The 14,363-nt window shown below is 46.9% G+C and overlaps 1 protein-coding gene across 3 annotated transcripts in view; it reads right to left on the bottom strand.

Annotated features, from left to right (window-relative positions):
* Positions 1-14,363, bottom strand: part of SLC4A1AP (solute carrier family 4 member 1 adaptor protein) — a 112,661-nt gene that overhangs the window by 87,805 nt on the left and 10,493 nt on the right. For all 3 annotated transcript variants that reach the window (XM_029592936.1, XM_029592938.1, XM_029592937.1), the window contains exons 3-5: positions 12,567-12,689; positions 11,370-11,430; positions 3,851-3,990 (exon numbers count right to left, since the gene is read on the bottom strand). In XM_029592936.1, coding sequence (XP_029448796.1) covers positions 3,851-3,990; positions 11,370-11,430; positions 12,567-12,689 — 324 coding nt within the window. The remainder of the gene's footprint in view (positions 1-3,850; positions 3,991-11,369; positions 11,431-12,566; positions 12,690-14,363) is intronic.

Below are 14,363 nucleotides of genomic sequence, written 5' to 3'. Positions count from 1 at the left end.
ATTCTGGGAGCATTAGCCAGACCAAAAGGCAGCACCCGAAACTGATAATGGCACCCCAACACTAAGAAACGCAAAAAATGTTGGTGCTCCAATCAAATGGGAATATGGGCGTACACCTCAGACAGATCCAGGGAGGTCAGAAATTCCTCCGACTGTACCTCCATTATGACTGAGCACAACGTTTCCACACAATAATGAGTCACCTGCAAATGACAGTTGACCCCGCTGAGATCCAGGATGGGACGAAAGGAGCCCTCCTCCTTGGCGCAATGAAATAAATGGAATATCGACCCATATTTTCTTGAGACCTGGGCACTGGAACCACAGCCCTCAGACTGAGGAGCCTTGCCAATGTAATCTCCACTGCCTGCTTCTTCTGTGGGGAGTGGCAGGGAGACACCATGAACCCGTCTGGAGGAACACTACAAAACTCCAGCGCATATCCCTCTCGTATCACTTCCAGGACCCACTGATCCAATGTTATTTCGATCCATCTCTGATAAGAGAGAAGCAGCCCCCTATCTCCTGTTCTCAGGGGTGAGTTGGCAAACCTTCATTGGGTGGCTCAGGAGGTTCTACTACCCAATGCTGTGCCCTGCCTGGGCTGTCTGGGACGAAAGGACTGAAACCTAATGAAAGGTCAAATCCTCTGAAAAGTCGCTCCTCTGTAGGGTTGAAAACACTTGGAACCCCTGGCACAACCCCTCATGCCAAAGGGGTGCAGCGACTGATTTTATCCTCCGGCAACCAAGGAATCAGGGATTCGCACCATTTACTGGTCATTTTCTCCAACTCACTCCCAAACAAAAGCGAGCCTTTAAAGGACAATTTCATAAGATTAGCCTTGGAGGTCGCATCAGTTGACCAATTTCTCAGCCATAACTGGCGCCTGGCCGCTATTACCGATGCCACCCCTGGCTGAGATGCAGACCAAATCGCAGTCAGCATCTGCTAAAATGTTAGCGGCTGGCTCTATAACTGCCCTGGAAGTCACTCCAGAGTCATCGAACTCCTAAGAGAGAAGTAAACAAGAGCGAGCCACCAGGGGACAACAAGAAGCTATCTGCAAGGTCATTGCTACTGCTTCAAATGCTTGCTTAAGGATGACCTCAAGCCTCCTATCGTGCACATCCTTCAAGGCCGCTCCTCCCTCCACGGGGATAGTTGTCTACCCAGACAAGCACATTCATTTTCAGAAAACTCAGACGCTCTCTCACCACTGGATCCAGGGAGTACAGGCCTTCCAAGATCCGACCCCCTTTGAAATTCGCCTCTGGGGCATCCCAATCAAGATCAATCAATTCTTGAATGGCTTCCATAAAAGGGGGGGGGGGGGGGGGGGGGGAAAAAAAGAGGCTTTAAGTAAAGAAACCAAGATGGGATTTTTCTTAGGCTCAATCTGCCCCAGGACTCCCGGCATCTTCCATGTCTGGGAAATCAGAACCGATGTGATACCCATGGGTGAACGTCAGTATATAAAAACAAATAAATAAATAAATATATAGATATAGAAACATAGAAATTACGGCAGAAGAAGACCAAACGGTCCATCCAGTCTGCCCAGCAAGCTTTCACACATTTTTTCATACTTATGTTACTCTTGTCCCATTTAAGTAACGTTTTGGGTCTATTTCCCTTCCACCCCCGCCATCGTAGACAGCAGTGCTGGAGCTGCATCTAAATGAAGTATCTAGCTAATTGGTGTGGGGTAGTAACCGCCGTAATAAGCAAGCTACTCTCATGCTTGTTTACCCAGCCTGTGCAATTCAGTCCTTGTTGATTGTTTGAATATAAATTCTCTTTTCTTCATTCCCTCTGCCATTGAAGCAGTGAGCTTCGCTGGATATGTATTCCAAGTGAAGTATCAGGCTTGATTCGGGGTAGTAACCGCCATAGCAAGCAAGCTACACCCATGCTTATTTGTTTTACCCAGACTATGTATTTCAGTCCCTGTTGGTAGTTGTCTGAATATAAATCATATTTTCTTCATTCCCCCTGCCGTAGCTCATCTCTATGGAAGAACCGCAACATAGTCCTATAACAATTCCAGTCCCGGAGGAATTTCCCCATCCTCCAGGGAGTAAGGATCGACCTCATCATCTGGATGCATTTCGGGAGGACCTGCTACCAATCGAGGTGTACTTCAGCACTTATCAGTAGTACCGGATGAGGGAGAGGCCACTGCCTCTGATTCATTCTGACTGACAGGATTGGTCGGGGCTGACGAAAGGATTACAATCCTTGAAAAAATAATTCTACCCAAGAAAAGGCAGAAGGATCCATGCCAAAGCCAGAAGGCACCTGTGCTGCACCCACAGAGCTACTGTCCCCCACTAACGAACCAGTTAAGGGAGTTCCAAGGTCTGGCATTCCTCCTGACCCTCATCAGGCTGGGAAGAGCCAGGCTTAGTAAAATCAGAGGAAGGGAATTCTCCCTGAGCCTCTAAGCAGCGCTGGCACAAGTTAGATTGCACTTCAGGCTGAGATGCCCGAATGTGACAGGTAGCACAGAGGGAAAGGCGCTTAGGTTTCTTAGCCACAAGCACCATTAGTCCGTCAGTATGCTTGACAGGTGACTGAAGGTCTGTGTCCAGCTGAATTTGCACTGCAAAATTTGGTGTACTTCTGCTGTGTGTTTCAGATTGTGAGCACAAGCACCGTGCCCAAAAGAAACTAGGCCCACAACCCAGATGCACGTCCACACACTGATGGTCCTGAAGAGGGCAGCCTAATGCGCAGACAAAAGCGTGTGAAAACACCATGGCAAACAGAAAAAAAAGCCTAACAGCAGGGCCTAGCCCACTCGGGCTGCCCAACCCCCCCAGGCTGCCCAAGTCCCTGAACCTCCCATGGGAGTGGGAATAAACATCAGAACGGCATGCAGAGTATGGAGACCAGAGGAAGGGGAAGGCTATAAACAACCCTTCTACTCTGTCTGTCTGTTTGTTTTTTTCAAACTTTGCCCGATCTCAGCTTTCCCAGCTGAGTAGAGAGATGGTCTCTGGCTGCGAGGGGGAGAGGGCATGTACTGTCACTGCCTCACTTGGCTTCCTGCACCCACTGCCTTTCAGCTGTTTTAATCAGCTAAGTCAATGCCAGCTGAGAAAAAATAAACAGCTACCAGCCCAAGGCACTCATTTGAGGGACTCCGGAAATCACCTCATGAATTCTCAACTGGGAGAGGGACCATTTGGTATCACCGCAGGTGAAAAGGCAATACAATCTTTTCTCCTCTAAAATTTGGAGCAATCCCCAGTAGGGAAATGTATGTCCACCTTCTGCTGAAGACAGAGAATACTGGCGGGCTGATGTCACTGTGATGGCAGTTTTGCTCTGCCTCCATCTGCTGGTAGAGGTGCATAACCCACTGGTCCTGAATCCATCTGTCTGGGTGCTAGGAAATAACCCATTGTCTTCTGCACCTACAAAAGGAGCCTCACATACAGTAGTACGCTTTTGCTAAAACATAGTAAATGACGGCAGATAAAGCTCAAACGGTCTATCTGCGCTGCTCAGCAAGTTGCTCCTCTATGCAGTTTACCCCCATAATTAACAGAGGTTACTCTGAATCTTCATTTCCATCCTCTAGCCTCTAGGGACACATCTGAAGCAGAGAAAATTAGCCCTTAACACCGCAAAACAAAAATATGATGTTGGCAGTGCAAGATGGTATGGAAAGTAAATAATGCTAAAATTAAATTTTTTATGCCACTAGCTCTAATCGTTCCCTGGGCCTCCTTTGGTTTCTTTTCTTTTCCCGAGATGTGCCTCAGTGCTCGAGGGAACATTTCACCTCGCTTTATCCACGCCGAGTAGCGATTTCCTGCATGCCCACTGGTCGGTTACTAACCTGCCTCCTGCCGCAGCAAGCCCCTGGCATCCAGTATGCGGCAAGCTTCCATGGCGCAGTGAATCAGTGCTTCCTTCTTCTTCCCAGAATGGATGGCCTCAGCCACTAGCTGCTTTCCTGCCGCATCATCCACAGGTAACCTGCAGCACACAGAGCGTATCACTTTTAAGCAACAAACCCGGACGCAACTTGTAAATGTGATGTGAAAAAAAAAAACACTTCCATACCTTCAAATATCCTATCTGACACTTCTTGAGGCTCTGATCTGCTTTGTTTACTCTCTGTACAACTAACTCCTTAATACCTTGTGCCTTTGCCCTGCAGTTCCTGCTTGCCCTCTTTATGTCGGGACAGTGTGGTCTAGTGATCACAGCAACGTGGGCTGCGCGTTACAGAGCTGCCTAGCAGGTTCTTGCTAAGTGAGGATGCTGAAAACCCACTGTGCATCTGTGACCATTTCAACAGCCTAAGGGAAAAAAAATAACCCAAAGAGTGTCTAACTAAATCATCACATCTACCAAGCTGTTTTCATCTTCAAACCCCGTTTCTAATTTCTTTTCACGTTATTCTGAGGTGGAGCCGTAACTGCTTCCATTGGGAAATTACTTTATAAATTTCACTGCTGCAAGTAAACAGCATCGTCCTCTGAAAGAGCAGGGATCTACTTCCCCTTAATCTTAATGGCTCATCCCTGCGTAATCTGTTCCCCCCTGGGGTCACGATTAGGAATATATATGCTGCAGTTAAATCCCCCCACCTCAGTCATTCAGCACAAACGCTCACACACATTTTACAAGCTCAGTGGCCTTTTCTGTACTTCTCCTAAAGACTGGATGTCGTTCTTGCAGAAGACAGAAACTGAAGCCTATACAACCAAAAATGCTTTGGCGGGAGACTTATGCAGCCAAAGGGTGGCATCTAGTTCTCTTGCTTCCAGCTCCATTATGCCCAGCTTTGGTGGCCGCTTGTTTTTAGCATTCATTCCCTGCTATCGACAAACAAGAATGCATCTGTATTTCCAGGCTGCTCCTCCGCAACCACTGAATCAGTTTTAATAAATGAGAGGCGTCATTCAAAACTCTGCGCCTTTACATTCCTGCCCACAGGTCAGAAGATTATGAAATTTGACCTCATATTTAAAAAGCTGGAAAATTCAAAGCCCACCTTGGCAGTTGCTAAACTGCTTACACGCCAATCCTGCGAGCTGTGTGAACGGTGAGGAATTTCACCTGCTTGAACCAGATTAAAGTCCAATGCGCTCAAAAGGAAATTGGTTCTTACCTGCTAATTTTTGTTCCTGAAGTACCACGGATCAGTCCAGACAAGTGGGTTTATGCATCCCTTCCAGTAGACGGAGGCAGAGAACAAAAACTTTGAGACACTGCCTCATAACCAAGAGTGCCACCTGCAGTTCCTCAATATTGACCTGTACCCAAGCCAAGATGTCTACCTTAACAAACCCCAATAAACCTGGGGCGAACAGATACTTAAACATTGGAGCCCCCTGAAAAAACTAGGCCCTCTTAACCTGACAGAACACACATCTGAAACTATGTACACTTCTCATTACTCTGAATATATCACATATCAGCTCAGCAACATCCAGAGGTGAGGAAGTATTTTGAAAGATGGAGATGGGTCTCTGGACTGATCCGTGGTACTTCAAGAACGAAAATTAGCAGATAAGAACCAATTTTCCTTTCTGTTCATACCCCAGATCAGTCCAGACAAGTGGGATGTACCCAAGCCCCTCTGTTCTGGGAAGGAACTCGAAAGACATACTCACAACACACTTTCCCCAAAAGATGCCTCCTCCAGTGCCCGCACATCCAAGCGGTAATGTTTGGATAAAAGTGTGAAGGAAAGACGACGTCCTTGCATGACAAATCTCCTGTGTAGAAAACAGTTGACACTCTGCCCATGAGGTTGCTTGCGCCCTAGTGGAATGACGCTCTCAACCCCTCCAACACCTACCGGCCCTTACAGATACAAGCCAAAGCTATCATCTCTTTCGGCCATCATGCAATAGTGCCCTTGGACAAAAGATGATCAGATCTCCGAAAGGCATTTGTCGATAAAGAATTCTGCGCCCATCCAGTAAATGAAGCTCCCTCATCATAAAAGCATCTGCAGACAAATACAGCAAGGCCGGTAACTTGAAAGAAGGAAACCAACTTAGGCAAAAAATGAAGGAAAACTTGCAGTTCGAAAATCCTCCCTTCTGGCTGAACAGATAGACACTAGGAGAACAGCCTTCAGGGTTAAGCCCTTTAGAGAAGACCTCCTAACCAGTTCAAAGGAAGGACCACACAGCACCTGAAGAACTAAGTTCTGATTCCATGCTGACAAAACTTCCGAATGGGAGGACACAAACATTTTGCCTCTTTGAGGATCTTCCAGATGAGACGCCAACGGTCTTCCCTGAATCCTACCTTAAAGGGAACCTAAGAACATAAAAACATGCCATACTGGGTCAGACCAAGGGTCCATCAAGCCCAGCATTCTGTTTCCAACAGTGGCCAATCCAGGCCATAAGAACCTGGCAAATACCCAAAAACTAAGTCTATTCCATGTTACCGTTGCTAATGGCAGTGGCTATTCTCTAGGTGAACTTAATAGCAGGTAATGGACTTCTCCTCCAAGAACTTATACAATCCTTTTTTAAAACACAGCTATACTAACTGCACTAACCACATCCTCTGGCAACAAATTCCAGAGTTTAATTGTGCGCTGAGTAAAAAAGAACTTTCTCCGATTAGTTTTAAATGTGCCCCATGCTAACTTCATGGAGTGCTCCCTAGTCCTTCTATTATCCACCTGAACCGAAAGGAAATTATAGACCAAACTGTTAGTCAAACCGGTTTGCGAGAAGGTTAGAATCTGCGGAACGTCTGCCGTCAAAGGCTGCACCTTTTTCTGCAAACACCAGGATTCAAAGACTCTCCACACTCAAAGACGTGGATGGCCGTCTTGCCTGAAGCAAAGTCACAATCACAGGCTCCGAATAACTTTACAAGTGGAGCCATCGCCATTGCCTCTCAAAGGCCAAGCCACTAGACAGAATTGATCCTCCCAGTCTGAAAATATAGGACCCTGCCACAACAGCCCTAACAGATGGGCCAAGTGAATGGGACCATCCACCACCAGATGAAGAAGGTTCACAAACCATGGCCAGTGTGGCCACTAGGGAGCCACCAGAATCACCCTGCCTGAATGAAGCTCGATGAGCCGCAGCCCTCGACCTACAAGAGGCCATGGTGGAAACACGTACAGCAACAGCAACCACAGGAGAATGAGAGCGTCGACGCCCTCCGATCAGACTTCCCTTCTGCGACTGAAAGAAAGATCCATCTTCACATTTCCTGAAGTCGCCAAGAGGCCCACAACTGGTCTACCCAGGCTGGCCTGAGTCAAGGAGAAGGCCTCAGCCGACAACTCCCACTCCCCCAGATCCAGAGGCTGTCTGATGAGGAAGTCCACCGGCATGTTGCCCACTCCAGCTGCATGGGAAGCCACTATTCTTGCCAGATGCTTCTCCCCCGCAAACAGAAATTTCTTGCGTCGCCAGCATTACTAGCCGACTCTTTGTTCTGCCCTAGCAATTGATATAGCTGCTGTCATCACATTGTCCAAGTACACTTGCACAGACTTGCCCTGAATGGGCAGGAGAAACGCCAGAAAGGCTTCGCACACTGCCTTGGTTTCCAGCCAATTGATGGGCCAGGTCACCTCCGGCGACGACCATTGACCCTGGGCTGATTTCCCTTGACAAATTGCTCCTCCCCCAGCCAAAGAAGCTGGCATCCATAGTCACCATTACCTAGTTGGGCACTTCGAGGTCCATCTCTTTCTCCAGATTGTGCCAAGACAGCCACCACGAGAGACTGCATTTGGCCTCCTTCGGCAATGGCAAAGGAAGCTGAAATTCCTCTGAAAGCTGATTCCAATGGGACAAGAGACCTCTGAAGAAGACGCATGGTGCAAAGGCCCAAGGAACTAATTCCAGCGCAGAAATCATGGAACCCAGAATCTGCAAATAACCCCAGACCCTGGGAACTGACAGCCGAAGGACCTGTCCCTGCAATCTGACTACCTGTTCCGTAGTCTGAAATACCTTCCCTAACTTGGTATCAAAATGCATCCCCAGATAGTCCAACAACTGGGCCGGCTTCAAATGACTCTGCCAGATTCGTAACCCAGCCCAACGAATCCAGGAGTTGCAGGACTCATTGAACTAACTGACAACACTGCACTTCCGATTTCTCCTATACTAGCCAATGGTCCAGGTATGGGTGTACCAGAACACCCTCCCTCCAGAGCGCCACCACCACTATCACCATAGAGAATGTGTGCAGTGCTGTCGCTAAACCAAAGGGAAGGGCCGCACCATTTGGTTGCCCTGAGAGACATAGCGAGAGACTACAAAAAAGTGAAGTAGTGAAGTAACCTCTATCAACCAATATTGACTCTCACCCTCCGACCTCTTCCCTAACTCCTCCCCCCCCCCCCGCTCTAGTCCCTGCCCTGACACCACCCCCCCCTGCTTACCCCCCCATGTCTCCACCTTCCACAGGACATACTATGTTATGCCTTGCTACCCTATTGTTTTTTCGTTGATTATTGTATCTCTTTCCTGTCTTCCATCTCCCATGTTTTCGCTCCCTGTTTATTGTAACTTTACCTTCTATATAGTTGTTAATTGGTTTTCCCTTGTTCTATTGTAAACCGGTACGATAAGACCTCGTCTGGAGTATCGGTATAGTAAAAGAATTTAAATAAATAAATAAATAAATTTAAATAGTCAAGAAAATTCCAAGGTATAGCCATTTTTCACCACCTTCAGGACCCACTGGTCTGAGGTAATCATGGTTCGCTCCTCGTAAAAGAGGGGCAACCTGCCCCCTACTGTTCCACGGAGAAAGGGGTGCCTCTGGCATCATTGGAACGACTTTCTTCCACTGGTCCCTTGACCAGCATCGTCTCTAGCAGATCTGTGGGTCCCTCGAAAGGGCTGATGCCTACCAAGATTCTGCTTCGATCCTGCCTCAGAGGAACTCTTGCCGGAACGAAACTGTCTGTAATCCTAAAAACGGGACCGAGGCGGGAAAACCTTCTTGGCACACTTCTTAATGTCCGGCAGCCTATTTCCTTTGGGCTTCCCCAAAGTCTTCATCAACTGATCCAAATCTTCCCCAAACAAGATCTTTCCCTAAAAGGGGAGATTACATAATTGGGACATGGATTTGACGTCCGCCGAGCAATTAGGCAACAATAAAGGCCTATGGTTCATCACCGCAGAAACCACACTCCTGGCTGGAGTACGATTCAAGTGTTACAGCGCATCCACCACCTAAGCCATTCCAACTTCCAGCCGCGCAGACTGAATGGCGCTAAACGCCCCAGAGGAAGCCTGCTCCCGAGCCTTCTGGACCCAGCACAAACAGGCCCTCTGCATCATGCCGTCCTCAGGCTTAAGGCAGAGACTTCATACATCCGCTTCAACTGGACCTCCAAGTTGTAGTCCTAAACATCCTTCAGAGTGGCAGCCCCCACCACTGGGATCGTCTTCTTAGTCAGAGTGGACACGGCTGCAACCACCTTTGAGATCCACAGAAGATCCAGAATCTCTTCATTCAACGGATACAGTTTCACTATAGCGCAACCGACCTTCAAGCCTGCCTCCGGGAAGTCCCACTCCTGGTTTACCAGCTTATGTATCTTCTTAGGTAGTGGACAAGTGCTAGGAGACTCACACAGGCCAAGCAGAACTGGGTTCACTCCTTCGCTATCCAATTCATCCAGGGCTCTTCCAGCACATGGGGAGTGAGGGGCCACAACTCCTCCTTCATGAATAGACTGAATACTCATCCCCCTCCGTCACGGGGAACTCATCTGGATCCAGTTCATCCATGCCACCATCAGGATCAGAATTTGGTCCAGGTCAGCGGCCATATCCGGTCCAACTCACGGAGATCCGCAGCATCTTACTGCATAACATCAGAGACCCCCCCACCCACCCCAGCTCCCGGAGACCTTCTCAACCCCTGCGTGGCCAAGGCCTAGCCACCGTAGAAGTTCTCCCAAGCCATCAGAAGATCCCGCCTTCTGATTCTTGGCCAAGCGACGACTCCTTCTCACCGGGATGCTTCCTCCCTGCTCCCTTTCTCGCCAGAAAGGCCTTATGCATGAGGAGGACAAATTCTGGAGAAAATCCTCGGGATTTGCAGGACCATGATCATACAAGCTGTTTCAGACTCCCCTCCTCCATGCTGATCCTCCTCAGTTACCTGAGATACAGGGAGAGCGGAGGAGGGGAATCTGAGCCCCCCCAGTGGCCCGTGGACCACTGCCCGCGCTCCTCTGATGATCCAGCTGCCACAATTGATCCCCCTGTGACTTCAGCCATGGTCTCCAGCGAGCTTGAGGCCCTCTGGGCTCCTGAAGTGCCAGAGGAAGTTCCCTCCTCTCCTGCAGCACAGTCAGTGCAAAAGGAGCAGGATCTGAGGTGGGCCGACCAAAGCTACAAGCCTTGCAGGCCGCTATGCGCAGCTTTGGTGCCATTTCCACATGGCCACCAAAGGAAAAACTGCTGAAAGAAAGGTGATGGTGGGGCACGTTGCTGCATACATAAGCCACACACGCGGTCAGGAGGCACCACAGTCAAGCTACGTTGCCGCACTGTGGCAAACGGCACACAGGAAAAAAAAAAAAACCAACAAAAAGATAGCCTCGCAACCACCAGGATCTCCCGTCAGAGAAATTCGGCTCAGGCTTACCCCTACCTACCAGCACCCGGCATCGCCAGCCCCCGCTGCCGAAAGCACCCTGCTGTCGGACTGCCTCCAAACAGAAGCTCCAGGTTGCCGGCTTCAAATTATTCAGAGCTTTAACCTTTCCCCAACAGGCAGGGGATACAACCCCCCACCCCACCCCTCGGCTCCACCTGTGCGATGGCCCATGAAGGTGCCCAACAGCTCAGGGAGCAACAAGTTGACTCTGAAATCTTCTCCTCTGTTTTCTTTTCCTAAAACTAGTCAGACTGCAGGTTTGCACCTCTACCATCTGCTGGAGACAGAGAAACACTGAGGGACTGCAGGTGGCACCCTCGATTACATAGCAGTGCCTCAGCCTCCATCTGCTGGTAGGGATGCATAAACCACTTGTCTGGACTGATCCGGGGTACGAACAGGAACCTAGAACGCGTTACTTTTTGTTGTTATCTTCTTGCAATGTCATTTGCAGGTTAAAGTTCAAGGTGTTCTCCATTCTGTGTCCATGGCAAAATACGAATCAGGCTATACAGCTGCAAATATATTACGACTCAGATGTTCTAAATATTTTAATTTAGTCCGAATGCTGCTGTTACGGGAGCTCTTTCTTGCACAGTTCAATTAAATTCCGCTTTGTAAACCTGAATTGGAAAGAACCCTAGTTTCTTTAAAACAATTCTGCTTCTTGCGTTTAAACAGGCTCTTGGGGTCAGACTCTGTTCGGACCTGGGCCACGTTATGCACTATACCTCACTCTGCAGAGCCAGCTGTTGTGTCCCTGGTCCTCATATTCGTACTCCAATTCTTCACCTGAGAAAGAAAGAATAAAAATAAGTGAAAAGAAAATTTTCTCTTTGTGAAAAATTATTGTGTCTCATGGAAAATCTCAGCCCATAATAAAGGCAACTAGTTTAGTTACTACTCTTAAAAGGAGCGCTGGCCCTTACTTGTTAAAAAAAAAGTATCAGATTTTGCTGTGGTCCATCGTCTATGTTATTTCTGAAAATATAAACTTGCTTTTTGCTCAGTTCTCCCAGTTTCCAACATACAAACTGGAGGTTTAACCAAGGCATTGGACAAAATCAATTACTCTGGGAATCATCTATGACAAAAAAAAAAAAGGCAGCTATATCAATACACAAAAAAGGTTGGGGATTTGACTTAAGGAATTGCAGGACTCAGCTATAACTATTAGCAAGAGCTTAAAACTCCAGAGCAAACTCATGAAGTGCCTCACAGCACAATCTAATACATATATGTGGCATGCACTCTAAATGTATGCAATTAATATTAAAAAAAAAAAAAGTAAATAATTATGCTTCCCATGCCATGGTAAGTGTGGTACTGTCTCACAGCACAGCCAAAGATTCAAAAGGAACATCTGGGACATACAAATGTCTGTATTTCTAACATTCACAAAATAATTATTTTGTGGCATTGAAGTTCATTGCAAGATAAGTGATTTTAATTATTGTTGCACTGATAGATTGGCATTTCTTCTTTTATATCACCACTGTATTTTTTTGACTGATATTCACTAAGGGGCGGATTTTAAAAGGGTTACGCGCCTTTTTAAAAGGGTTACGCCTGCCAGCACTCGGCCGGCAAACGTAAATAAAGAAAAAAAAGGTGGGGGGGGGATTTAGGTAGCACTGGGGGGCGGAACGCTATCGGGACTCCCCTAGGGCTCAACGCGCGCAAGGTGCACCCCCTTGCTTGCCGACCCTGAATTTTATAGCATGCGAGCGGCTGCACGCACATGTTATAAAATTGGGCGTAGATTTGTGTGCGCCGGGTTGCGCACACAAATCTACGCCCGCGCGCATGTTATAAAATCAGGCCCTAAATATTTGAGAGAGATTTCCATTTTTATCCTCTCTCCTCTATTAAGTAATAAAGTGGCTCGCTAGGAATTCTCTATGGTGGTCCACAGACAGTGCCAGCACCTTCCCTGTCGAAGAAGCCTTGCAGTGCCTTCTTAGGATCCTTCACATAAAAGGCCTCGCGCTCCTCCTGGAACTCGATGGCAATAGGATTCTCTTCAATCTCATCCTCAATGGCATCCTCCCCTGCAAAAAAAAAAAAAATGCCTCATGTGAAAGCGAAACCAGAGAGCCACGGAAACCAAGGAAGCAATTTCAAGAGCTGCGAGCAAAGATTCAACAAAACTCCACTGTCATTGCCTGGGAAATGAAATCAACGCATCTAATACATTACCGGTAACAGGAAGCATCTTTGCTATCCCCCACCACCACCACTGAAGCAAAGCTTGGCAGTGGTTTTTGACCAATATCTTTGCTTAATCATAAAACACAGACCTCTGCAAGGTGGTGGAGTCACCTAATTTGCTACTCTAATAGCAGAAAACTCTGGGGTACATATTCAAAAGAAGGTGTGCTGGATTCAACCTTTTTCAATCAGGCAGACAAGAATGCATCGGGATGGACAATTTAGACCGCTCAGGTCTTAAACAACTAATATAATCTTACAGGAAGCAACAGTCAACGACACAGCCTTCTGCGAAACAGGGCCCATGTCGGGGGAATGAGGCTGCACCAATGAATTCAATGTGAAGTTTCGTTCTTGAAAGTATATGACTGCCTGCCCAGCTTTCAATAATAAATATTGTTTGAGTTAAGACATTCTATGAACTCACCTTTGGTGCATGATGTAGTTCTCCATTCGTCTAAATGGGTTAGCCGCAAAACTCTAACCAGATATATCAGGGGTCATTCCTGGGGTGGGCAGTAGGTGTTCTGAGGAAGAGTGGAGTTAGCCAGTGAACCTAACCGGCTAACTCTGACCAGGCTTCAGGCAGGTCTAAAGTTAGCCGGATATACCTATCTGGATAACTTTTAAGATACCACACATATCTCCCTTTCAGAGATGTTCAATGACCATCATACTGAGCATCATCGTTTGGTGTAAAAACACATTTCAAAACTCTGCCATTGTCTAATCATCGGTCATTGTTTTTTTAGACTTTTATGAATGCAACTGTGCTTTTTTTTAACTTATTATAATTCAGTGTTTTGTAAACGTGAACCCAGTATTTGAACAGTGCAATGAATTTCACCAGGAGTCTTCTTAACTAATAACAGAATTGTGCATATTCTATGAGAACTTATTCATTTATTGAGAGATTGTCCACTTAGCTGAATAGTATCCAAGGATATAATTTTAACCAATGTCACTGCCCAGATCGCCTCTTAATTCCTTGCCCAACACGGTCCGTGTTTCGGAATGCTATCCTTCGTCATGGGGCAATAATCTTCTACAAAGATCACAAAAAGGAATATTACCAGTCTTTACTTAACTCAGACATTGATGAAGGATAGCATTCTGAAACACGGACCACGTCAGGCAAGGAATTAAGAGGCGATCTGGGCAGTGACATTGGTTAAAATTATACCCTTGGATAGAATACAGCTAAGTGGACAATCTCTCAATATATGAGTAAGTTCTCATAGAATATGCGCAAGTATGTTACTATTTAAGAAGACTCCTGGTGAAATTCATTGCACTGTTCAAATACTGGGTTTACGTTTACAAAACACTGAATTATAATAAGTAAAAAAAAAGCACAGTTGCATTCATAAAAGTCTAAAAAACAATGACCGATGATTAGACAATGGCAGAGTTTTGAAATGTGTTTTTACACTAAACGATGATGCCCAGTATGATGGTCATTGAACATCTCTGAAAGGGAGATATAAGTGTGGTGTGATAGTTATTATTATTGC

Source organism: Rhinatrema bivittatum, chromosome 3 (genome assembly GCF_901001135.1).
Source record: "Rhinatrema bivittatum chromosome 3, aRhiBiv1.1, whole genome shotgun sequence".
NCBI lineage: Eukaryota > Metazoa > Chordata > Amphibia > Gymnophiona > Rhinatrematidae > Rhinatrema > Rhinatrema bivittatum.
Note: the sequence above shows the minus strand (reverse complement) of the source record. Positions and strands in the feature narration are given on the sequence as shown.